Raw genomic sequence first — 26,182 nt, forward strand, 5'->3', positions numbered from 1 at the left:
CAGATTCAACACAGTACCAATAAAAATTCCAACAACCTTCTTTGAAGACTTGGAAAAGCTAGTTACCAAATTCATCTGGAAGGGAAAGAGACCCAAAATAGCTAAAAGCATCCTAAAACAGAAGAACAAAGTGGGAGGATTAACATTCCCTGACTTTAAAACTTTTTATAAATCCACAATAGTCAAAACAGCATGGTACTGGTAGAAGATAGAAGCATTTACCAATGGAATAAAATCGGAAGTGCAGAAATAGACCTCCAAATCTATGGTCAACTGATTTTTGACAAGGCCTCCAAATCCTCTGAACTGGGACAAAATAGTCTTTTCAGTAAATGGGCAAGGAAGAACTGGATGTCAATAGCCAAAAGAATGAAAGAGGACCCCCACCTTTCACCCTATATAAAAACTAACTCAAAGTGGCTCAAACAACTAAATATAAGAAGTAGTACCAAAAAACTTCTTGAAGAAAATGTGAGGAAACATCTTCAAACCTAGTAATAGGAGGTAGCTTCTTAAACCTTGCACCCAAAGTACAAACAACAAAAGAAAAAATAGATAAATGGGAGCTCCTCAAAATCAAATGCTTCTGCACCTCAAAAGACTGTCAAAAAGGTGAAGAGACTGCAAACTCAATAGGAGAAAATATTTGGAAATCACCCATCAGACAAAGGTTTGATATCCTGTATAAAGAAATCACACAACTGAACAACAAAACAACAAACAACCCAATTATAAAATGGGCTAAAGAAAGGAATAGGCATTTTTTCTGAAGAGCAAATACTGATGGCTCAAGAGCACATGAAGAGATGTTCATTTTCATTGGCTATAAGGGAAATGCAGATCAAGACTACAATGAGATACCACCTCACACTTATAAGAATGGATGCTATTAAGCAAACAGGGAACTGTAAATGTCAGAGAGGATGTGAAGAAAAAGGGACACTTGTGCACTGCTGGGGGGAATGTTTAATGGTGCAGCTGCTAAGGAAGACAGTTTGGTGGTTCCTTAAGAAACTAAATGTTGATCTGAGGGGCCAAGATGGCAGCTTAGCAATGTGCGCGTTTTAGTTCGTCCTTCAGAACAACTACTAAATAACCAGAAACAGTACAGAACAGCTCCTGGAGCCACGATAGTGACCGAACACACAGAGTACCCCAGTCTGGACCAGCTGGACCGGCTGCGAGTCTCCAGAACAGTGAGTTCCCCAAGCCATGGCAGCCGGCGGCCGGCACCCCTCCCCCACAGGTGGCTTCCCAGAGGCAAAGGAAAGAGACTCTAACACACAGGGACTGAGTCCAACCAAACACCAATTGTGGCATTAATAAACAAATTCTGACTACTAAAAATAGGCCCCCAGCTCAGGCGAAACTGGTTAAGGCGGAGGTTGCCTATTGGGCTAACTGAAAAGGAGGAAAGGGGATGAAACGGAGGCTTTTGTGGCTGTTTCTATGGAGGCTTGGCTGCCTCTGGATTCAGCGGCAAGATTACACAGGCTGCAACTGCCCCAGGCATATGCAGAAACAGGCTGCTTTTAGGGCTGTCTCCCACCTGAGCCTTCCCCAGGGGAGGGGTGAAACGCAACTCAGGTGGAATCCCTCTCTCAAGGAATTCAGACCCCAGGGCTTGGCAATCTGAAGCCATTAAAACCAGCCTACAACCTTTCCTCTGTCTTCACCATGCCCCCCAGCAGGGAGAGCCTTCCAAAGTTAAAGGAGTCACAACATCTTTTGCTGGTGGGACCCGCAGACAGACAAGCGCCACATACTTGGCAGGATAAGAAAAACAGAGCCCAGAGACTTCACAGGAAAGTCTTTCGACCTGTTGGGTCTCACCCTCAGGGAAAACTGACACAGGTGACTCCTTCCCCCTGAAAGGAGTCCAGTTTAGTCCGGGAAAACCCGGCTGGAGTCTGTAATACCTATGTAGACCCTCCTAAGGGTGGGGAGGGAAAAGGCACCTTACAAGCAGGACAAGAAACAAGAAAACAAGAACTGAAAAATTACCCTATGTTAAACAAAACTTCAGCTAGAGGCCCAGAAAAAGCTGAACTGAAGGTCAGAGAACAGATAGACAACAAACTCATCTAGCAAGAAAACCCTAGGTAAGATAAGTGAAAGCAATCTCCAGAATAAACTAAGTTAATTAAATGTCCAGACGCCAGCAAAAAATGACAAATCACACCAGGAAATTTGAAGATATGGCCCAGTCAAAGGAACAAACCAATAGTTCAAATGAGATACAGGAGCTGAAACAACTAATTCTGAATATACGAACAGAAATGGAAAACCTCATCAAAAACCAAATCAATGAATTGAGGGAGGACATGAAGAAGGCAAGGAATGAACAAAAAGAAGAAATGGAAAGTCTGAAAAAACAAATCACAGAACTTATGGGAATGAAAGATACAGTAGAAGAGATGAAAAAACAATGGAAATCTACAATGGTAGATTTCAAGAGACAGAGGTTGGAATTAGTGAACTGGAGGATGGAACATCTGAAATCCAAAAAGAAACAGAAACTATAGAGAAAAGAATGGGAAAATATGAGCAGGGGCTCAGGGAATTGAATGATAATATGAAGTGCACAAATATACATGTTGTGGGTGTCCCGGAAGGAGAAGAGAAGGGAAAAGGAGGAGAAAAACTAATGGAAGAAATTATCACTGAAAATTTCCCAACTCTTATGAAAGACCTAAAATAACAGATCCAAGAAGTGCAACGCACCCCAAAGAGAATAGATCCAAATAGACGTTCTCCAAGACACTTACTAGTCAGAATGTCAGAGATCAAAGAGAAAGAGAGGATCTTCAAAGCAGCAAGCGAAAAACAATCCATCACATACAAGGGAAACCCAGTAAGACTGTGGGTAGATTTCTCAGCAGAAACCATGGAGGCAAGAAGACAGTGGGATGATATATTTAAATTACTAAAAAAGAAAAACTGCCAACCAAGAATTCTATATCCAGCAAAATTGTCCTTCAAAAATGAGGGAGAAATTAAAATATTTTTAGGCAAAAAATCACTGAGAGAATTTGTGACCAAGAGAACCAGCTCTGCAAGAAATACTAAAGGGAGCACTAGAGACAGATACGAAAAGACAGAAGAGAGAGGTGTGGAGAAGAGTGTAGAAAGAAGGAAAATTAGATATGATATATAAAATACAAAAGGCAAAATGGTAGAGGAAAGTGCTACCCAAACAGTAATAACACTAAATGTTAATGGACTGAACTCCCCAATCAAAAGACATAGACTGGCAGAATGGATTAAAAAACAGGATCTTTCTATATGCTGTCTACAGGAAACACATCTTAGACCCAAAGATAAACATAGGTTGAAAGTGAAAGGTTGGGAAAAGATATTTCATGCAAATAACAACCAGAAAAGAGCAGGAGTAGCTATACTAATATCCAACAAATTAGACTTCAAATGTAAAACAGTTAAAAGAGACAAAGAAGAATACTATCTACTAATAAAAGGAACAATTCAACAAGAAGACATAACAATCATAAATATTTATGCACCAAACCAGAATGCCCCAAAATACGTGAGGCATACACTGCAAATACTGAAAAGGGAAATAGACACATCTACCATAATAGTTGGAGACTTCAATTCCCCACTCTCATCAATGGACAGAACATCTAGACAGAGGATCAATAAAGAAACAGAGAATTTGAATATTACAATAAATGAGCTAGACTTAACAGACATTTATAGGACATTAAACCCCACAACAGCAGGATACACCTTTTTCTCAAGTGCTCATGGATCATTCTCAAAGATAGACCATATGCTGGGTCACAAAGCAAGTCTCAACATATTTAAAAAGATTGAAATCATACACAACATTTTCTCGGATCATAAAAGAATGAAGTTGGAAATCAATAATAAGCAGAGTGCCAGAAAATTCACAAATATGTGGAGGCTCAGCAACACACTCTTAAACAACCAGTGGGTCAAGGAAGAAATTACAAGAGAAATCAGTAAATATCTCGAGGCGAATGAAAATGAAAACACAACATATCAAAACTTATGGGACGCAACAAAGGCAGTGCTAAGAGGGAAATTCATTGCCCTAAATGCCTATATCAAAAAAGAGGAAAGGGCAAAAATTCGGGAATTAACTGTCCATTTGGAAGAACTGGAGAAAGAACAGAAAACTAACCTCAAAGCAAGCAAAAGGAAAGAAATAACAAAGATTAGAGCATAAATAAATGAAATTGAGAACATGAAAACAATAGAGAAAATCAATAAGATCAGAAGATGGTTCTATGAGAAAATCAATAAGATTGATGGGCCCGTAGCAAGATTGACAAAAAGAAGAAGAGAGAGGATGCAAATAAATAAGATCAGAAATGGAAGAGGAGACATAATCACTGACCTCACAGAAATAAAGGAGGTAATAACAGCATACTATGAACAACTTTATGGTAATAAATACAACAATGTAGATGAAATGGACAAGTTCCTAGAAAGGCATGAACAACCAACTTTGACTCGAGAAGAAATAGATGACCTCAACAAACCAATCACAAGTAAAGAAATTAAATCAGTCATTAAAAAACTTCCCAAAAAGAAAAGTCCAGGACCAGACGGCTTCACATGTGAATTCTACCAAACATTCCAGAAAGAATTAGTACCAACCTTGCTCAAACTCTTCAAAAAAATTGAAGGGGAGGGAAAGCTACCTAATTCATTCTATGAAGCCAACATCACCCTCATACCAAAACCAGGCAAAGATATTACAAAAAAAGAAAACTACAGACCAATCTCCCTAATGAATATAGATGCAAAAATCCTCAACAAAATTCTATCAAATCGAATCCAGCAACACATTAAAAGAATTATACATCATGACCAAGTAGGATTCATCCCAGGTATGCAAGGGTGGTTCAACATAAGAAAATCAATTAATGTAATACACCATATCAACAAATCAAAGCAGAAAAATCACATGATCATCTCAATTGATGTAGAGAAGGCATTTGACAAGATGCAACATCCTTTCCTGTTTAAAACACTTCAAAGGATAGGAATACAAGGGAACTTCCTTAAAATGATAAAGGGAATATATGAAAAACCCACAGATAATATCATCCTCAATGGGGAAAAATTGAAAACTTTCCCCCTAAGATCAGGAACAAGACAAGGATGTCCATTATCACCACTGTTATTCAACATGGTGTTGGAAGTTCTTGCCAGAGCAATTAGGCAAGAAAAAGAAATACAAGGCATCAAAATCGGAAAGGAAGAAGTAAAACTATCACTGTTTGCAGATGATATGATACTATACATTGAAAACCCTGAAAAATCCACAGCAAAACTACTAGAGCTAATAAACGAGTACAGCAAAGTGGCAAGTTACAAGATCAGCATTCAAAAATCTGTAGTGTTTCTATAAACTAGCAATGAACAAGCTGAGGGGGAAATCAAGAAACGAATTCCATTTACAATTGCAACTAAAAGAATAAAATACTTAGGAATAAATTTAACTAAAGAGACAAAAGACCTATACAAGGAAAACTATAAGAAACTGTTAAAAGAAATCACAGAAAACCTAAATAGATGGAAGGGCATACCATGTTCATGGATTGGAAGACTAAATATAGTTAAGATGTCAATTCTACCTAAATTGATTTACAGATTCAATGCAATACCAATCAAAATCCCAACAACTTACTTTTCAGAAATAGAAAAACCAATAAGCAAATTTATCTGGAAGGGCAGTGTGCCCCGAATTGCTAAAAGTATCTTGAGGAAAAAAAACGAAGCTGGAGGTCTCACGCTGCCTGTCTTTAAGGCATATTATGAAGCCACAGTGGTCAAGACAGCATGGTACTGGCATAAAGATAGATATATTGACCAATGGAATCGAATAGAGTGCTCAGATATAGACCCTCTCATCTATGGACATTTGATCTTTGATAAGGCAGTCAAGCCAACTCACCTGGGACAGAACAGTCTCTTCAATAAATGGTGCCTAGAGAACTGGATATCTATATGCAAAAGAATGAAAGAGGACCCATATTTCACACCCTATACAAAAGTTAACTCAAAATGGATCAAAGATCTAAACATTAGGTCTAAGACCATAAAACAGTTCGAGGAAAATGTAGGGAGATATCTTATGAATCTTATAATTGGAGGCGGTTTTATGGACCTTACACCTAAAGCAAGAGCACTGAAGAGAAAGAAAGAAATAGGAGCGCCTCAAAATTAAACACTTTTGTGCATCAAAGAACTTCATCAAGAAAGTAAAAAGACAGCCTACACAATGGGAGACAATATTTGGAAACGACATAGCAGATAAAGGTCTAGTATCCAGAATTTATAAAGAGATTGTTCAACTCAACAGCAAAAAGACAGCCAATCCAATTACAAAATGGGCAAAAGACTTGAACAGACACTTCTCAGAAGAGGAAATACAAATGGCCAAAAGGCACATGAAGAGATGCTCAATGTCCCTCGCCATTAGAGAAATGCAAATCAAAACCACAATGAAATACCATCTCACACCCACCAGAATGGCCATTATCAACAAAACAGAAAATGACAAGTGCTGGAGAGGATGTGGAGAAAGAGGCACACTTATTCACTGTTGGTGGGAATGTCAAATGGTGCAACCACTGTGGAAGGCAGTTTGGCGGTTCCTCAAAAAGCTGAATATAGAATTGCCATATGACCCATCAATACCATTGCTAGATATCTACTCAGAGGACTTAAGGGCAAAGACACAAACGGTCATTTACACACCAATGTTTATAGCAGCATTATTTACAATTGGAAGGAGATGGAAACAGCCAAAATGTCCATCAACAGATGAGTGGCTAAACAAACTGTGCTATATACATACGATGGAATATTATGTAGCTCTAAGACAGAATAAACTTATGAAGTATGTAACAACATGGATGGACCTAGAGAACATTATGCTGAGACTAGCCAAAAACTAAAGGACAAATACTGTATGGTCTCACTGATATGAACCGACATTAGTGAATAAACTTGGAATATGTCGTTGGTAACAGAGACCATCAGGAGATAGAAATATGGTAAGATAGTGGGTAATTGGAGCTGAAGGGATACAGACTGTGCAACAGGACTGGATACAAAAACTCAGAAATGGCAGCACAATACTACCTAACTGTAATGTAATTATGTTAAAACACTGAATGAAGCTGCATGTGAGAATGATAGAGGGAGGAGGGCTGGGGACATAAATGAAATCAGAAAGAAAGATAGATGTTAAAGATAGAGATGGTATAATCTAGGAATGCCTAGAGTGTATAGTAATAGTGAAATGTACAACATACAAATTTTAAAAATGTTTCGGCATGAGGAAGAACAAAGGAATGTCATTAGTGCAGGGTGCTGAAAACAGATGATAATTAGTACTTAAAAATGACACCTTATGTGTGAGACTAAAGCAAAAAATGTTTATTTTTTACAAAATTTAGATTTTGACTAGAGCATTTCCTAATATAACTCATGTAGATAGTTTGATTGAATGTCATAAGTACTTGGAATCTCAGGTAGGACATGAGATTTTGTTGGTTTGTCCAGAGTGATGCCCTGATGAATCCCAGCGTGATTTGACCAGTGAATGGAAAAGTATTTGCAAAGTTCCCTTCGGGGAATGGGGAGAATGGGGAGAAATTCAACTTCCCCAAGTCGAATTCTTGATATTCTCACAAGCAGTGAGGACAACCAAAGCTATAGGCTGAGCCCCCAGTCTTGGGGTTCGTTCATATGAAACTTAGCCCCCCAAAGGATAGGTCAAATCTACTTAAAATTTAGGCCTAAGAGTCACCCCCAAGAGAGCCTCTTTAGTTGCTCAGATGTGGCCTCTCTCTCCAGCCAATATGATGAGCAGTCTCACCACCCTCCCCCTCTCTGCGTGGGACATGACTCCCAGGGGTGTGGACCTTCCTGGCAACGTGGGACAAAGATCCTGGAATGAGCTGAGACTCAGCATCAAAGGACTGAGAAAAACCCTAGAATGAGCTGAGAATTAACATCAAGGGATTGAGAGAACCTTCTCGACAAAAAGGGGGAAGAGTAAAATGAGACAAAGTGTCAATGGCTGAGAGATTCCAAACAGAGTCCAGAGGTTATCCTGGAGGTTATTCTTATGCATTAAGTAGATATCACCTTGTTGTTCAAGATGTAGTGGAGAGGCTGGAGGGAATTGCCTGAAAATGTAGTACTGTGTTCCAGTAGCCATGTTTCTTGATGATGATTGAACAATGATATAGCTTTCACAATGAGACTCTGTGAATGTGAAAACCTTATGTCTGATGCTCCTTTTAGCTACTATGTCAACAGAAGAGTAGAACATATGGAATAAAAACAAATAATGGGGGGAACAAATGTTAAAATAAATTCAGTTTGAAATAGTGGTAAATGAAAGCGAGGGGTAAGGGGTATAGTACGTATAGTTTTTCTTTTCTCTATTATCATTTTATTTCTTTTTCTGTTGTCTTTTTATTTCTTTTTCTAAATTGATGCAAATGTACTAAGAAATGATGTATATGCAACTATGTGATGATGTTAAGAATTACTGATTGTATATGTAGAATGGAATGATATCTAAATGTTTTGTTTGCTAATTTTTTTAATTAATAAAAAAAGTTAAAAAAAAAAAAAGAAACTAAATGTTGAATTGCCTTATAACTCAGCAATAGCGCTACTTGGTATATACCCAGAAGAGCTGAAAGCAATGACACAAACAGACATTTGCACACTGATGTTCATAGCAGCATTATTCACAATCGCCAAAAGATGGAAACAAACCAAATGCCCATCAACAGACAAGTGGATCAACAAAATGTGGTACATACATACGATTGACTATTATGCAGCAGTAAGATGACATAATGTTCTTGAAGCACATGACAAGATGGATGAGCCTTGAGGATATAATGCTGAGTGAAATAAGCCAGACACAAAAGGACAGATACTGTATGATTCCACTTTTATGACCATGGTAAAGGTTACATCAGAGGCTTATAACATTAATATAGGGTACTTAGAGATCCACAGAAGCTAGAGATGAGTGAATGATTAACTAATGAAGTTGAACTCCAGTATAAGGGAATATATAGAAATGAAGGGAATTTTCTAGTGATATTATAAGTAATATTACCATTGAAGATGAGCAAGATTGAAAGGGGTTATATAGACCTACGTGTGCCACTGATTAACGCTAGAAATATAAATTATTTCTTGCAAGAACTACTTCAATGATTCATGTGCAAAAAGTGTTTAAGTCCAGGGTACAGGGGGAAAACTGCTGTTGCATGCTATGGGCTATGATTAAAAGGAAAACACCAGCCCTACTACAGCAACAGCAGAGGTAAGTAAAGGGGGTGGGGGCAAGAGTTAAGAGGAGGTTTAGATTCCCTGTTTGGCAAAGGTTTGTTTATTGGTTTTCTTTCTCTTGGGAACAATGAAATGATCTAAAATTGAGAATGTCGATGGACTGAGGACTTTGGGCATTATACATGATGCCTGATGAATGCAGGTGGCTGAAGGATGCACTGACTGAGAAGTAGATTGGCAAACGATGGTGTATACTTATGAATGAGTGTCATGCTGCTACAAAAAGGAACAAAGTCGTTAAGCATGTATCAATGTGAATGAACGTGTGGGACATTTGGTGAGGCAACATAAGCCAGAAACAAAAGAACAACTATGGTAGGTTGTCCTTTAGAAAATGCTTATAAAAAAACAGGGGCCTAGATTGTAAGTTCCTATTTTCTGATTAAATAAATGATCACATAACACATATTGTTCAACTGTTATTACTCAATGCATACATAAAGGTCTACCTCATTTTTTTTTAATTGTCTGCATCCTATTCCATAATCCACATGTGCCAAGTTTTTTAACTTCCCATTATGTATGGACAAGTAAGTTGCTCTGAGTTTTTAATTTTCCTTTTAATCATAGCCCATTGCATGCAATAGCAGTTTTCCCCCTGTACCCTGGACTTAAACACTTTTTGCACATGAATCATTGAAGTAGTTCTTGCAAGAAATAACTGCAATATATGTTGACATAACTTTTTTTCAATCCTGTGAGCAATTTCAAAATTGTGATGCCGACAGCATTTATTATAGTATCTGCAAGAACCTATCAATGGAAAGATTTGTGAAAGCCATGGTACCATTTGCATTAGTCTCTGTGCTGTCCCTACCTCATGTATTTTTGAGCCCGTAGTTCTCTTTAGGGTTAGGGGTTGAAAAGGGACTTCCAAGGGACATGTGACAAAGTTTCAGCAATGGCCTGCAGATATATATCAAGGGAAATTACAGAGTCATGAGAGGCCTCTAAGACACCATTCTTCAATTCCATAACCCACTTGTTTTAACTAGATTCTATAAATTTGCCAAATTACTTTTTAATCTTGTAATGATTAACTATTCGTAGGGCTGTGCCCTGAATGAAGGAGGTACAAAAACGAGATCCAGAGAAAGCATCTCAACCCACTGTCTCTCCTTTTTCTACTAGCATTAAAACAATCCAAATAGCTACTAAAAACCCACGCACCCAGGGATGGGAAGAAAGCAGGTATGGTTGGAGAAGAGAAGGTGATTAGCTTAAAAGCAGTGGCAGACTCTCTGCTTCTTTTATTCCCCAGATCAGGTGGCCCGTATTTTAGGGGAAAGGGTGTTTGTGGTGGGCAAATGTGGTTTATTTGGCAGTGAGCTAGAAAAAAAATGAGTCTTTTGGCTTGGAGTTTTAAATTGCTAACTACCTCATTCTTCCTTCCTCTTTCTCTTTGCTTCTGTCTCTCCCTCTGCTGTGAGCACACAGGAACTAAAACCAAGATGCCCCTTCCCCTGAGCTCATCTGGTCACCTGATCTGGGGAATAAAAGAAGCAGAGAGTCTGCCACTGCTTTTAAGCTAATCACCTTCTCTTCTCCAACCATACCTGCTTTCTTCCCATCCCTGGGTGCGTGGGCCATTACAGTACTTGCATTTCCCTCCTACGGCCAATTTATTTTTTATTGTCCCTCCTGCAGGATTGAAATGGACGCTAAAAAGCCAAGGAAATGCAGTTTGACATCCTTTCCGATTTTGAAAGCAAGAAAGAAACAAAGTTTCACCTTTGTGAAGGTAAGGATGCCTGAATTTCAACTGAGGAAGACAAGTATCCTGGGGTCTTGGAATCCCAGGAATAAATGGTGACTGTTGTGCCCCAAGCATCTTTGATGACTTTGTGAAGGGAACAGGTGTGAGAGGGCCGAGCTGGTTGTCAGAGTCGGGAAGGGGCTCGGAGGGAAAGACGCTGAAGTTCCGGAGTGTGGTTTCATGAACTCAGAACTGTAAGCCCTTAATCCGACAGCACTTGTATTTGGGAAGCCCCCAGCCTAGTATTTTTTCCACAGGCTCTTTTATTCTTCTTTCTGCATCTGGAACCAAGCTAGAAGTTTCCTAGACTATTTCTGAACAAGTGTGCAAGAACATTTCCAGGAAAGGTCTGCTTTTTCTATCACAGACAAGGTGGTCATGCTGTGTCTCTCTTTTTACTGAATTGCCTCAAAAACTGCAGCCCTGAAGGTAATATTGGGAGGTGATGGCTTGATCATTACCAGCTATGGGATCAAGTTCCAAATTAGGTCTATTTTTAATTTGACAGCCCTCAGTTTGAATTTCACCGACTTGTTCTAAAAATCATAGTGTCTGGAATGTTTTGCTGAAGTAGGGAAAACTCCAAACAACACCCAAGAAGGCACCGGAGCCTCTGAGAAGTGGACAAAACTTTTATTGCCTCGGCAGTCTCAGAGGACTCCTGTCCAAAGTCTGAGCCACAAATATCCATTGTTTCCAGATTATATAAGCTTGTGAGCAAGGCGGGAGTTACTATGGGAATGGGTGATAAACACTGGAAAAGTACAGAAACAGAACTTGCAAGGTGGGAGTTACTATCTGGCCCTTAGTTGAATTCTTTCGTCAGAGATACAGGCAGCGCCTGGACACGACTAAGAGTAAGCAGGCAGACATCCTGTTTTGCAGCCTATGCTATGGTTTTCAGCAAATCCATAGCCCCAAGCAGATTTGGGGGAAAAATATCTTAAGTATTACTGACTTTTGGTAAAATGTTATTTTAAAGAATTGATGTCACCAACTCATTAAAAAAAATAGGCTTTATTTTATTTTATAGTTTTAGGATTACAGCAAAATCGCATAGAACAGAGAGAAGACTCCTATAGAGCCCTTTCCCTCCTCCATTCTGGTTTCTTCTTTTATTCCCATCTTGCATTAGCAAGGTAACTTTGTTTCAATGGATGAACCAATATTGCCACATTATTATTAACCAAAGTCCATATTTTACATTAGAGTTCAATCTTTGTGTTTTACAATTCTATAGATTTTGACAGATGTATAATGTCATGTACTCACCATTACAGTATCATATGTAAAAGTTTCACTGCCCTAAAAATGCCTTGTGCCCCATTAATTCATCTCTCTCCCTTGCCCCTGAACGCTTCTGTTATGGATTCAATTGTATCCTTCCGAAAGATATATCGAAGTCCTAATCCCCAAGACCTCAGAATGGAAATAGGGTTGTGACAGATGGAATAAAGCAAGTTAAAAATGAGGTCATACAGGAGTAGGGTGGTACCTTAATTCAACGACTGGTGACGTCACCTACTTTAAAGACAACGGTGTTAACAGGACCTCTCTAGGTCCTCTCTACAGTAATACGCCTAACAGCGCCTCTGTAGAGTAAAACACAAATCTTTCTAAAATGTCACCACTCTAAATCATAAAATATTAAAGAGCCTACATTGCTGAGAGAGTTCTTTGTCTTTGATACCTATGGAGAGTCCCAGTTCTTTTGGCTTAGCTGGCGAAGATCAATGAGCTCTCCCTGTGGCCTTCCATTCCCTGTGATCTCTGCACTTCCGGGAGAATGCTCGCATCTTGTAGTTTATCATATCTGCCAGCAGAGGGCATAATGTCCTCCCTCTGTGCTCGGTTATCTCCGCTAGTAAATTGGAGGATATTTGTATTCTGCAACTCATTAAGTCAAAGAAAACAGAGCTTCTGCCTGGAAGCAGAGCTCCAGTTAGACCATTTCAGGAAATGAATCTGGAAGGGCTCTGTTAATTTAGGATGGTTTTTCACAATCTCCCTGGCAATTAATGAGTAGGAGCTACAAAGTACAAACATGCTGGAGACACATTTTCTATATTCAGCACTGGAAGAGTGGATACCTTTTCTTTGTAAATTCTCTTTGTCCTTCAGATGATTCAGTTGCTGAATATCACCTCCTTGGAAAGGCCTTCCCTCACCAACTGTTCTAAAATAACTCACCTCAAATTATATTATAAATGTGTTTATTTGTTCATTTTGTGTGTCACTGTCTAGAATTGTACTGTTCAAAACAGTAGCCACTGGCTGCCTGAGGCTATGTGGCTAATCCACATTGAGATGTGCTGTTTTAGTTTGTTAAGCTGCCGGAATGCAATATACCAGAAATGGAATGAATTTTAAAAAGGGAATAAGTTAAAAGTTTACAGTTTTAAGGCCATAGAAATGTCCAAACTAAGGCATCAGAGGTAGGCTACCTTAACTCCAAAGAGTTGGAAGGCACATGGTGATGTCTGCTAGCTTTCTCTTCTCATTTCATAAGGCTTCCTCAGGGGCATTTTCCTTTTGCATCTCCAAAGGTCTCTGCTGTGTGAAGTCTGTCGGCACTAAAGCCTTTTCCGAAATGGTTCTCTCTTAAAGGACTCCAGTAAGCAACTACACCTTAAATGGGTGGAGACACATTTCCATGGAAACCAACTAATCAAATGTTACTACCTGCAATTGGGTGGGTCACATCTCCATGGAAACAATTTTAAAAGATCCCACCCAGCAATATTGAATGAGGATTAAAAAGCATGACTTTTCTGGGATACACGACAGTTTCAAACTGGCACATGTGCCATCAGTGTAAACTACACACCAGATTTCAAAGACCAGGTGTGAAGAAAATGAACATGAAATAATTTTGAATCATCAGGTGAATTTTATCGTTTGTCAATTTATACCTCAATAAAATTATAAAATAATTTTATATGGATTTCATGAAATAATGTTCTGAATATATTGTGTTAAAATATATATTCTTAAAATTAATTTCACCTGTTTATTTTTACTTTTTTAACCATGGCTACCAGAAAATTTAAAATTACATATGTGGCTTGCATCGTATTTCTGCTGGTTAAGCACTGGTCTAGAATGTATGCTCCATTAAAGCAAAGATATTCTTGGTCTGGTTCAGGGCCACATCCCCAGGACCTAGTACAATGCCTGGCAGAGAAGCACCTAATGTGTGTTTGTGGAAAGGAAACCAGGAGAGTCTTTATTCATCTGTTCCTTCTGTAAATATTCATTGCATACCTACTCATTTCAGGCATTGTCCTGCGTGCTAGGGAAACAAGGAAGGACAAAACTGACCCATCCACCCCTCCAAGAAAAATCTTGCATGCAGCTTAAAAGTGGGGTTCTTTGTAGGAAGACCAGATGTTGCAGTTAAATGCTGAGAATGGTAATGACCAGACCTCATTTTCCTCAGCCGTAGAGTGTTGGGATTGAACTACACCAGTGGCTCTAGACCTTATTCGTACATTAGAATACTCTGGCAGAGGTTTTTTTTTTTTTAATGTTTTTTTTTTATTAATTAAAAAAAGAATTAACAAAACAATTAGAAATCATTCCAATCTACATGTACAATCAGTAATTCTTAATAACATCACATAGTTGCATATTCATCATTTCTTAGTACATTTGCATCGATTTAGAAAAAGAAATAAAAAGACAACAGAATAAGAATTAAAACAATAATAGAAAGAAAAAAAAACAAAAAAAACAAAAACAAAAAACCTATACCTCACATGCAGCTTCATTCAGTGTTTTAACATAATTGCATTACAATTGGGTAGTATTGTGCTGTCCATTTCTGAGTTTTTATATCCAGTCCCGTTGTACAGTCTGTATCCCTTCATCTCCAATTATCCCTTCTCTTTTTTTTTTTTTAATTAACGGAAAAAAAGAAATTAACCCAACATTTAGAGATCATACCATTCTACACATGCAATCATTAATTCTTAACATCATCACATAGATGCATGATCATCATTTCTTAGTACATTTGCATTGGTTTAGAAGAACTAGCAACATAACCGAAAAAGATATAGAATGTTAATATAGAGAAAAAAATAAAAGTAATAATAGTAAAATCAAAACAAAACAAAACAAAACAAAACAAAACAAAAACCTATAGCTCAGATGCAGCTTCATTCAGTGTTTTAACATGATTACTTTACAATTAGGTATTATTGTGCTGTCCATTTTTGAGTTTTTGTATCTAGTCCTGTTGCACAGTCTGTATCCCTTCAGCTTCAATTACCCATTGTCTTACCCTGTTTCTAACTCCTGCTGAACTCTGTTACCAATGACATATTTCAAGTTTATTCTCGAATGTCCGTTCACATCAGTGGGACCATACAGTATTTGTTCTTTAGTTTTTGGCTGGATTCACTCAGCATAATATTCTCTAGGTCCATCCATGTTATTACATGGTTCATAAGTTTATCTTGTCTTAAAGCTGCATAATATTCCATCGTATGTATATACCACAGTTTGTTTAGCCACTCTTCTGTTGATGGAGATTTTGGCTGTTTCCATCTCTTTGCAATTGTAAATAATGCTGCTATAAACATTGGTGTGCAAATGTCCGTTTGTGTCTTTGCCCTTAAGTCCTTTGAGTAGATACCTAGCAATGGTATTGCTGGGTCGTATGGCAATTCTATATTCAGCTTTTTGAGGAACCGCCAAACTGCCTTCCACAGTGGTTGCACCCTTTGACATTCCCACCAACAGTGGATAAGTGTGCCTCTTTCTCCGCATCCTCTCCAGCACTTGTCATTTTCTGTTTTGTTGATAATGGCCATTCTGGTGGGTGTGAGATGATATCTCATTGTGGTTTTGATTTGCATTTCTCTAATGGCCAGGGACATTGAGCATCTCTTCATGTGCCTCTTGGCCATCCGTATTTCCTCTTCTGAGAGGTGTCTGTTCAAGTCTTTTTCCCATTTTGTAATTGGGTTCGCTGTCTTTTTGTTGTTGAGATGAACAATCTCTTTATAAATTCTGGATACTAGACCTTTATCTGATATATCATTTCCAAATATTGTCTCCCATTGTGAAGGCTGTCTTTCTACTTTCTTGATGAAGTTCTTTGATGCACAAAAGTGTTTAATTTTGAGGAGTTCCCATTTATTTATTTCCTTCTTCAGTGCTCTTGCTTTAGGTTTAAGGTCCATAAAACCGCCTCCAGTTGTAAGATCCATAAGATATCTCCCAACATTTTCCTCTAACTGTTTTATGGTCTTAGACCTAATGTTTAGATCTTTGATCCATTTTGAGTTAACTTTTGTATAGGGTGTGAGAGATGGGTCTTCTTTCATTCTTTTGCATATGGATATCCAGTTCTCTAGGCACCATTTATTGAAGAGACTGCTCTGTCCCAGGTGAGTTGGCTTGACTGCCTTATCAAAGATCAAATGTCCATAGATGAGAGGGTCTATATCTGAGCACTCTATTCGATTCCATTGGTCGATATATCTATCTTTATGCCAATACCATGCTGTTTTGACCACTGTGGCTTCATAATATGCCTTAAAGTCAGGCAGCGCGAGACCTCCAGCTTCGTTTTTTTTCCTCAAGATGTTTTTAGCAATTCGGGGCACCCTGCCCTTCCAGATAAATTTGCTTATTGGTTTTTCTATTTCTGAAAAATAAGTTGTTGGGATTTTGATTGGTATTGCATTGAATCTGTAAATCAATTTAGGTAGGATTGACATCTTAACTATATTTAGTCTTCCAATCCATGAACACGGTATGCCCTTCCATCTGTTTAGGTCTTCTGTGATTTCTTTTAGCAGTTTTTTGTAGTTTTCTTTATATAGGTTTTTTGTCTCTTTAGTTAAATTTATTCCTAGGTATTTTATTCTTTTAGTTGCAATTGTAAATGGAATTCGTTTCTTGATTTCCCCCTCAGCTTGTTCATTACTAGTGTATAGAAATGCTACAGATTTTTGAATGTTGATCTTGTAACCTGCTACTTTGCTGTACTCATTTATTAGCTCTAGTAGTTTTGTTGTGGATTTTTCCGGGTTTTCGACGTATAGTATCATATCGTCTGCAAACAGTGATAGTGTTACTTCTTCCTTTCCAATTTTGATGCCTTGTATTTCTTTTTCTTGTCTAATTGCTCTGGCTAGAACCTCCAACACAATGTTGAATAATAGTGGTGATAGTGGACATCCTTGTCTTGTTCCTGATCTTAGGGGGAAAGTTTTCAATTTTTCCCCATTGAGGATGATATTAGCTGTGGGTTTTTCATATATTCCCTCTATCATTTTAAGGAAGTTCCCTTGTATTCCTATCTTTTGAAGTGTTTTCAACAGGAAAGGATGTTGAATCTTGTCGAATGCCTTCTCTGCATCAATTGAGATGATCATGTGATTTTTCTGCTTTGATTTGTTGATATGGTGTATTACATTAATTGATTTTCTTATGTTGAACCATCCTTGCATACCTGGGATGAATCCTACTTGGTCATGATGTATAATTCTTTTAATGTGTTGTTGGATACGATTTGCTAGAATTTTATTGAGGATTTTTGCATCTGTATTCATTAGAGAGATTGGTCTGTAGTTTTCTTTTTTTGTAATATCTTTGCCTGGTTTTGGTATGAGGGTGATGTTGGCTTCATAGAATGAATTAGGTAGTTTTCCCTCCACTTCGATTTTTTTGAAGAGTTTGAAGAGAATTGGTACTAATTCTTTCTGGAACGTTTGGTAGAATTCACATGTGAAGCCATCTGGTCCTGGACTTTTCTTTTTAGGAAGCTTTTGAATGACTAATTCAATTTCTTTACTTGTGATTGGTTTGTTGAGGTCATCTATGTCTTCTTGAGTCAAAGTTGGTTGTTCATGTCTTTCCAGGAACCCGTCCATTTCCTCTAAATTGTTGTATTTATTAGCGTAAAGTTGTTCATAGTATCCTGTTATTACCTCCTTTATTTCTGTGAGGTCAGTAGTTATGTCTCCTCTTCCATTTCTGATCTTATTTATTTGCATGCTCTCTCTTCTTCTTTTTGTCAATCTTGCTAAGGGCCCATCAATCTTATTGATTTTCTCATAGAACCAACTTCTGGCCTTATTGATTTTCTCTATTGTTTTCATGTTTTCAATTTCATTTATTTGTGCTCTAATCTTTGTTATTTCTTTCCTTTTGCTTGCTTTGGGGTTAGCTTGCTGTTCTTTCTCCAGTTCTTCCAAATGGATAGTTAATTCCTGAATTTTTGCCTTTTCTTCTTTTCTGATATAGGCATTTAGAGCAATAAATTTCCCTCTTAGCACTGCCTTTGCTGCGTCCCATAAGTTTTGATATGTTGTGTTTTCATTTTCATTCGCCTCGAGGTATTTGCTAATTTCTCTTGCAATTTCTTCTTTGACCCAGTCGTTGTTTAGGAGTGTGTTGTTGAGCCTCCACGTATTTGTGAATTTTCTGGCACTCTGCCTATTATTGATTTCCAACATCATTCCTTTATGGTCTGAGAAAGTGTTGTTAAGATTTCAATCTTTTTAAATTTGTTGAGACTTGCTTTGTGACCCAGCATATGGTCTATCTTTGAGAATGATCCATGAGCACTTGAGAAAAGGTGTATCCTGCTGTTGTGGGATGTAATGTCCTATAAATGTCTATTAAGTCTAGTTCATTTATAGTAATATTCAGATTCTCTATTTCTTTGTTGATCCTCTGTCTAGATGTTCTGTCCCTTGATGAGAGTGGTGAGTTGAAGTCTCCAACTATTATGGTATATGAGTCTATTTCCCTTTTCAGTGTTTGCAGTATATTCCTCACGTATTTTGGGGCATTCTGATTCGGTGCGTAAATATTTATGATTGTTATGTCTTCTTGTTTAATTGTTCCTTTTATTAGTATATAGTGTCCTTCTTTGTCTCTTTTAACTGTTTTACATTTGAAGTCTAATTTGTTGGATATTAGTATAGCCACTCCTGCTCTTTTCTGGTTGTTATTTGCGTGAAATATCTTTTCCCAACCTTTCACTTTCAACCTATGTTTATCTTTGGGTCTAAGATGTGTTTCCTGTAGACAGCATATCGAAGGATCCTGTTTTTTAATCCATTCTGCCAATCTATGTCTTTTGATTGGGGAATTCAGTCCATTGACATTTAGTGTTATTACTGTTTGGATAATATTTTCCTCTAACATTTTGCCTTTTGTATTATATATATCATATCTGATTTTCCTTCTTTCTACACTCTTTTCCATATCTCTCTCTTCAGTCTTTTTGTATCTGACTCTAGTGCTCCCTTTAGTATTTCTTGCAGAGCTGGTCTCTTGGTCACAAATTCTTTCAGTGACTTTTTGTCTGAGAATGTTTTAATTTCTTCCTCATTTTTGAAGGATAATTTTGCTGGATATAGGAGTCTTGGTTGGCAGTTTTTCTCTTTTAGTATTTTAAATATATCATCCCACTGTCTTCTAGCTTCCATGGTTTCTGCTGAGAAAAATACACAAAGTCTTATTGGGTTTCCCTTGTATGTAATGGATTGTTTTTCTCTTGCTGCTTTCAAGATCTTCTCTTTCTCTTTGACCTCTGACATTCTAACTAGTAAGTGTCTTGGAGAACGCCTATTTGGGTCTAATCTCTTTGGGGTGCGCTGCACTTCTTGGATCTGTAATTTTAGGTCTTTCATAAGAGTTGGGAAATTTTCAGTGATAATTTCTTCCATTAGTTTTTCTCCTCCTTTTCCCTTCTCTTCTCCTTCTGGGACACCCACAACACGTATATTTGTGCGGTTCATATTGTCCTTGAGTTCCCTGGTACCCTGTTCAAATTTTTCCATTCTTTTCCCTATAGTTTCTGTTTCTTTTTGGAATTCAGATGTTCCATCCTCCAAATCACTAATTCTATCTTCTGTCTCTTTAAATCTATCATTGTAGCTATCCATTATTTTTTCTATGTTTGCTACTTTATCCTTCACTTCCATAAGTTCTGCGATTTGTTTTTTCAGTTTTTCTATTTCTTCTTTATGTTCAGCCCATGTCCTCTTCATGTCCTCCCTCAATTTATCGATTTCATTTTTGAAGAGGTTTTCCATTTCTGTTCGTATATTCAGCATTAGTTGTCTCAGCTCTTGTGTCTCATTTGAGCTATTGGTTTGTTCCTTTGACTGAGCCATATTCTCAATCTTTTGAGCGTGGACAGTTATCTTCTGCTCCTGGCGTCTGGGCATTTATTCAGATTTCTCTTGGTGTTGGACCCAGCAAGGTTGTAATATTTTTCTGTGAAATCTCTGGGTTCTGTTTTTCTTATCCTGCCCAGTAGGTGGCGCTCGTGGCACACGTTTGTCTGCGGGTCCCACCAGTAAAAGGTGCTGTGGGATAAACTTTGGAAAACTCTCGCCGTCCTGGGGGTTCGCTAGCCGAAGCGGCTTGAGCCGGCCCGGGGTCCGAACGCAGGGAGGGTGTCCGAACGCAGGGAGGGTTGCTGGTCGCCGCAGCCAGGGAAAGAGCCCGTCCGAATTTCCTAGTCGGCCCTGGGCAACAAGCGTGGCGGGAGGGCGCCAGCGGCAGCGGCCCGCCCGAGAGAGTGCACGTTCCCCGGGAGTCACGGGTTTGGAAGGGGCCTCCCCCACCCGTCACCGTTCTCCGCGGCCTGGGGGTTTCCGATCCAATTCTCTCAGTTGGTCCGGGGGCTGCGCGTGGTGTGGGCGCCAGCCGTCTTTGTTTCAGGGGACCGCCTCTCCAATTCTCCCAGCCGGCCCGGGAAGGGGGAAGGGAGTAACTCCGGCCGCTTGCCACCCCGCCCGGTAAGGCCCGCGCGCCTCGGCGATCTCACCCGAGCTGCTTCTCTCAGCCAGCCAGCCGTTTCAGGATGGGGTACGCTGTCTTTTTTATCTCTGTTGTGGCTTTGGGCGCTTTCTGTATCGTTTCTACTCCCCTAGTAGGTGTCCTGGAGAAGAAACTAAGATCCGCGCGTCTTACTAAGCCGCCATCTTCCAGGAAGTCCCCTGGCAGAGGTTTTTAAATTCTTAAAGCCCAGGTTACACAGTAGAGCACTGAAATAAAAATCTTGGGGGTCACAGGCATTTAAAAACATTATTTTCTATTATCTGGAGACAGACATCCATTTAAATACCAGCTGTCAGAACTTGGTTAGGCTGTTAAGTCCCTCTGACTCTTATCTGGCTGCAAAATTATTCCTATCCCCGCTATTTGTGGTGTGATTAAATGAAGTCAGGGAACACGTGCTCTCTCAATGGCAAGTGTCAGAAGCTCAACAAATATTGGTTGCTTTTATTTTTTTAACCTTCCCCTTTTCTCTCCAAATAGCAGAAAGGGAGTTCCTATAGGGGAGGGGCTTATAAATGAATCTTACACAGTAGAAGAGAGTCTCTGAGGGTTATTATTTTGTCTCAATTCTTTATCTCATCTGTACTCCCTTTTCAAAAAAAAGACCTGACCATTTGCAAAGGTATCAAGTTTGTAGTCAATTACCAAAGAAGAGAGAATTAAAAGCAGAGATCCCAACTGCCAATTTTGTGTAGGTTTTCAGTGTGGTACACTACTGTCTGTCCTAATTAAATGTAAATGGAAGGCTCAAAGAATTACAACTAAAACACTGAAAATATAACCACAAGTAAACATTCAAGAATTGGTGGCTCAGTGAAAGATAGGCATATAATACTATATAATATCTATATTTGGGTGGGTTTGGTGCAGACTTGGAAGGTCTTTTTAACTAAGGGTGTGCGATTCTATGATGAAATGAAATATCACCTTTCCCTTCTCACACTAGACAGGCATGGGGTCCTCTCGGAGAGTACTTACATACATTTTTACCTTCTCTCCTAGGGCCCCATCCTTCCTTCTGAGATCTATATGGTAAGTACTACTTCCTTTGTTTTGCATACCCATTGGTGGTCTCAATTTGAAGAGAGCAAGAAGACTTGAGATTGCCTTCAGTCATTGTGAAGATGATGTGAAGCAAGCAGACATATGGAGAGTGTCTCTGATGATTAGAATGATCACAAAATGACTAAATACTTAGGTTAAAATCTTCCTCGGGGCACAGAAAATAGAGTCTATCTGCTTGGCACTGGAGGTGGAGAATCAGGAGATGTTAGTATTGCAAATCCCCCTGTAAGTGTTTAGTCTCTTTCAATACTGTTGAAGTAGTAATCATCCCATTTTCCAAATGAGGAAACTGAGACCAAAGTCATTCTGCTAGCAAATGCTGAAATCAGGATTGAGATTTCATTTGGAAATTCATTAATGCTTTTTTTAAAAAATTGTTTTTTATTATTAAATGTTGAGTATATATAAAACAACATTTAAAAAATATGTGTAAGGTATAAAGAATAAAAATACAGTGAGCACCTTTGTTTGTACCTACCTGTAGTTAGCCAAACTGTGATGTAAAGGGCACAGTCCTCCAATCTGCCTAGTCTGCCCAAGACTTCTGACCCTAACTGCAAGGAGTTAGGGTCCAACTGCATAGTTAGAGGGGGAAGCCTGCACAAGAACATCTTCACTTCTGACACCAACCACAAATTCAGTTTCCCAAACCTTACTCAGGTTTAGTAATTCACTAGTAAGACTCACAGAACTCACTGAAACCTATTATACTCATGGTCACATTTAGTACAGGGAAAATATATATTAATATCTGACCAGGAAAGATATGCATAGGACAGAATCCGGAGAGGTTCCAAATACAAATCCTCCTCTGTCCCCAGGATGCATTACTCGTCCTGTATTGATGAGTGACAATATGCATGGTGTATTGCTAACCTGGAAAGGCTGAGTTTTAGTGTACAGAATTTTCACTGAGGCACGATTGATTAATTGCCCATGTGTTTCAACTCGATCTCCAACTTCTCTCTCCCTAGAGGTGGGGCTGATTTAACCTGGCCCAAAGCCCCCACTTTATGACTGTCACATGTGGCCAGGCTCCATCTTGAGTCATCCTGTGAGCATAAATAAACAGTTTTGGCCCCAGAGGCCCACTGTGAAAAACAAAGATACTCCTTTAACTTGGGAAATTTTAAAAGTTTAGAGCTTACCTCTCAGCAAATGGGGACAAAGACCAGAACTCTGTTTGGGTGACACCAATTCCTTACGACACAGTACCCAAAACAGTTTAGGACCCCTTTTGGGTCCCTTCTCATCACGTCCTTCTGAGAAACCACGCTCGGAGTTTTACATATATTATTTCCTTGCTTTTCTTCATTCGCTCTAAAACTTTCTAAACTAATGCATTGTTTAATTTTCCAAGTTTTTGTTTTTTATATACCTGGAATTTTGCTAAGTGTTCAGCCACTTGTTTTTTTTTTAATTTTTAAAAAATTTTTTATTAATTAAAAAAAATTACAAGAAAGACAAACATTCCCAACACAAACACTCAGCAATTCATAATATCATCACATAGTTGCATATTCATCATCATGATCATTTCCCAGAACATTAGCATCAATTCAGAAAAAGAAATAAAAAGACAACAAAAAAATATAACAAACAGAGAAGAAAAAAATTTTTACATGCCATACCCCTTACTAATCCCTTTCATTGATCACTAGCATTTCAAACTAAATCTATTTTAACATTTGTTTCCCCTATTATTTATTTTTATTCCATATGTTCCTCTCATCTGTTGACAAGGTAGATAAAAGGAGCATCAGACTCAAGGTTTTCTCAATCACACAGTCACATTGTGGCAGCTATATCATTATACAATCATCATCAAGAAACATGGTTACTGGAACACAGCTCTACATTTTCAGGCAGTTCCCTCCAGCCTCTCCATTACGTCTTGGATAACAAGGTGATATCTACTTAATGCATAAGAATAACCTCCAGGATAAGGTTTCGACTCGGTTTGGAATCTCTCAGCCATTGACACTTGGTCTCATTTCACTCTTCCCTCTTTTGGTCGAGAAGATGCTCTCAATCCCTTGATGCTGAGTCCCAGCTCATTCTGGGATTTCTGTCCCACGTTGCAGGAAGGTCCACACCCCCTGGGAGTCATGTCCCATGTAGAGAGGGGGAGGGTGGTGAGTTTGCTTGTTGTGTTGGCTGGAGAGAGAGGCCACATCTGAGCAACAAAAGAGGTTCTCTTGGGGGTGACTCTTAGGCTTAATTTTAAGTAGGTTTGACCTATCCCCTGTGGGGTTAAGTTTCATATGAACAACCCCCAAGACTGGGGGCTCAGCCTAAAGCTTTGGTTGCCCACACTGCTTGTGAGAATATCAAGAATTCAACTTGGGGAAGTTGAGTTTTCCCCCGTTCTCACCATTCCCTGAAGGGGACTTTGCAAATACTTTTCCACTCACTGATCAAATCACTCTGGGATTCATCAGGGCATCACCTGGACAAACCAACAAAACTCATGTCCTATACAAAGTTCCATGTACTTAAGGTGTTCAATCAACTATCTATATAAGTTATATTAGGAGATGCAATAGTCAAAGTATAGATTTGTACCAAATAAAGATTTTTTGCTTTAGTCTCACACATTAGTTGAAATTTTAAAATATTAAGTACCATCTATTTTCAGCACACTGCAGTAATGACATTCTTTTGTTCTTCCTCATGCAAAAACATTTTTTAAATTTGTACATTTAGTCACTATCATTCTGCACTCTACGCATTCCTTGATTACACCATCTCAGTCTTTATCATCTATCTTTCTTTGTGATTTCATTTATGCCCCAGCCCTCCTCCCTCTATCATTCTCATTTGCAGCTTCATTCAGTATTTTAACATAATTGTATTACAGTTAGGTAATATTGTGCTGTCCATTTCTGAGTTTTTATATTCAGTCCTATTGCACAATCTGTATCCCTTCAGCTCCAATTACCCAATATCTTACCCTATTTCTATCTCCTGATGGTCTCTGTTACCAAGGAAATATTCCAAGTTTGTTCAATAATGTCAGTTCATATCAGTGAGACCATACAGTATTTGTCCTTTCGTTTCTGGCTAATCACACTCTGCATAATGTCCTTAAGGTCCATTCATGTTGTTACATACTTCATAACTTTATTCTGTCTTACAGCTGCATAATATTCCATCTTATGTAAATGTCACAGTTTGTTTAGCCAACTGTCTGTTGATGTACATTTTGGCTGTTTCCATCTCTTGGTAATTGTTAATAATGCTGCTATAAACATTGGTGTGTAAATGTCCATTTGTGTCCTTGGCCTCGTGTCCTTTGAGTAGAGACAGCATATAGATGGGTCCTGTTTTTTAATCCATTCTGCCAGACTATGTCTTTTGATTGGGAGTTTAATCCATTAACATTCAGTGTTATTACTGCATGGGTAGTACTTTCTTCTACTATTTGGCCTTCTGGATTTTATATGTCATATCTAATTTTCCTTCTTTTTACCTTTACTCATAGTCTTCCTTTCTACACTCTTCTCCATACCTCTCTCTTCTGTCTTCGTATCTGTCTGTAGTGTTCCCTTTAGTATTTCTTGCAGAGCTGGTCTCTTGGTCACAAATTCTCTCAGTGAGTTTTTGTCTGAAAATGTTTTAATTTCTCTCTCATTTTTGAAGGACAATTTTGCTGGATATAGAATTCTTGGTTGGCAGTTTTTCTCTTTTAAGAATTTAAATATATTATCCCACTGTCTTCTCGCCTCCATGGTTTCTGCTGAGAGATCTGCACATAGTCTTATTGGGCTTCCCTTGTATGTGATGAATTGCTTTTCTCTTGCTGCTTTCAAGATCCTCTCTTTCAGACATTCTGATTTTTAAATGTCTTGGAGTATGTCTATTTAGATCTATTCTCTTTGGGGTATGCTGCACTTCTTGGATCTGTAATTTTAAGTCTTTCATAAGAGTTGGGAAATTTTCAGTGATAATTTCCTCCATTAGTTTTTCTCCTCCTTTTCCCTTCTCTTCTCCTTCTGGGACACCCACAACATGTATATTTGTGCACTTCATATTATCATTCAATTCCCTGAGCCCCTGCTCATATTTTCCCATTCTTTTCTCTATAGTTTCTGTTTCTTGTTGGATTTCAGATGTTCCATCCTCCAGTTCAGAAATCCTATGTTCTGTCTCTCGAAATCTACC

General features: G+C 38.5%; 1 protein-coding gene across 9 annotated transcripts in view; it reads left to right on the forward strand.

Annotated features, from left to right (window-relative positions):
- Nucleotides 1-26,182, forward strand: part of DYRK4 (dual specificity tyrosine phosphorylation regulated kinase 4) — a 75,839-nt gene that overhangs the window by 12,851 nt on the left and 36,806 nt on the right. For all 9 annotated transcript variants that reach the window (XR_013179504.1, XR_013179505.1, XM_077169744.1 and 6 more), the window contains 2 exons: nt 11,029-11,122; nt 21,956-21,985. Coding sequence is in view for 7 of the 9 variants with exons in the window: in XM_077169744.1 (XP_077025859.1) it covers nt 11,029-11,122; nt 21,956-21,985 (124 nt within the window). In the remaining 2 variants the exon portion in view is untranslated. The remainder of the gene's footprint in view (nt 1-11,028; nt 11,123-21,955; nt 21,986-26,182) is intronic.

Source organism: Tamandua tetradactyla, chromosome 7, assembly GCF_023851605.1.
Source record: "Tamandua tetradactyla isolate mTamTet1 chromosome 7, mTamTet1.pri, whole genome shotgun sequence".
Taxonomy (NCBI): Eukaryota; Metazoa; Chordata; class Mammalia; order Pilosa; family Myrmecophagidae; genus Tamandua; species Tamandua tetradactyla.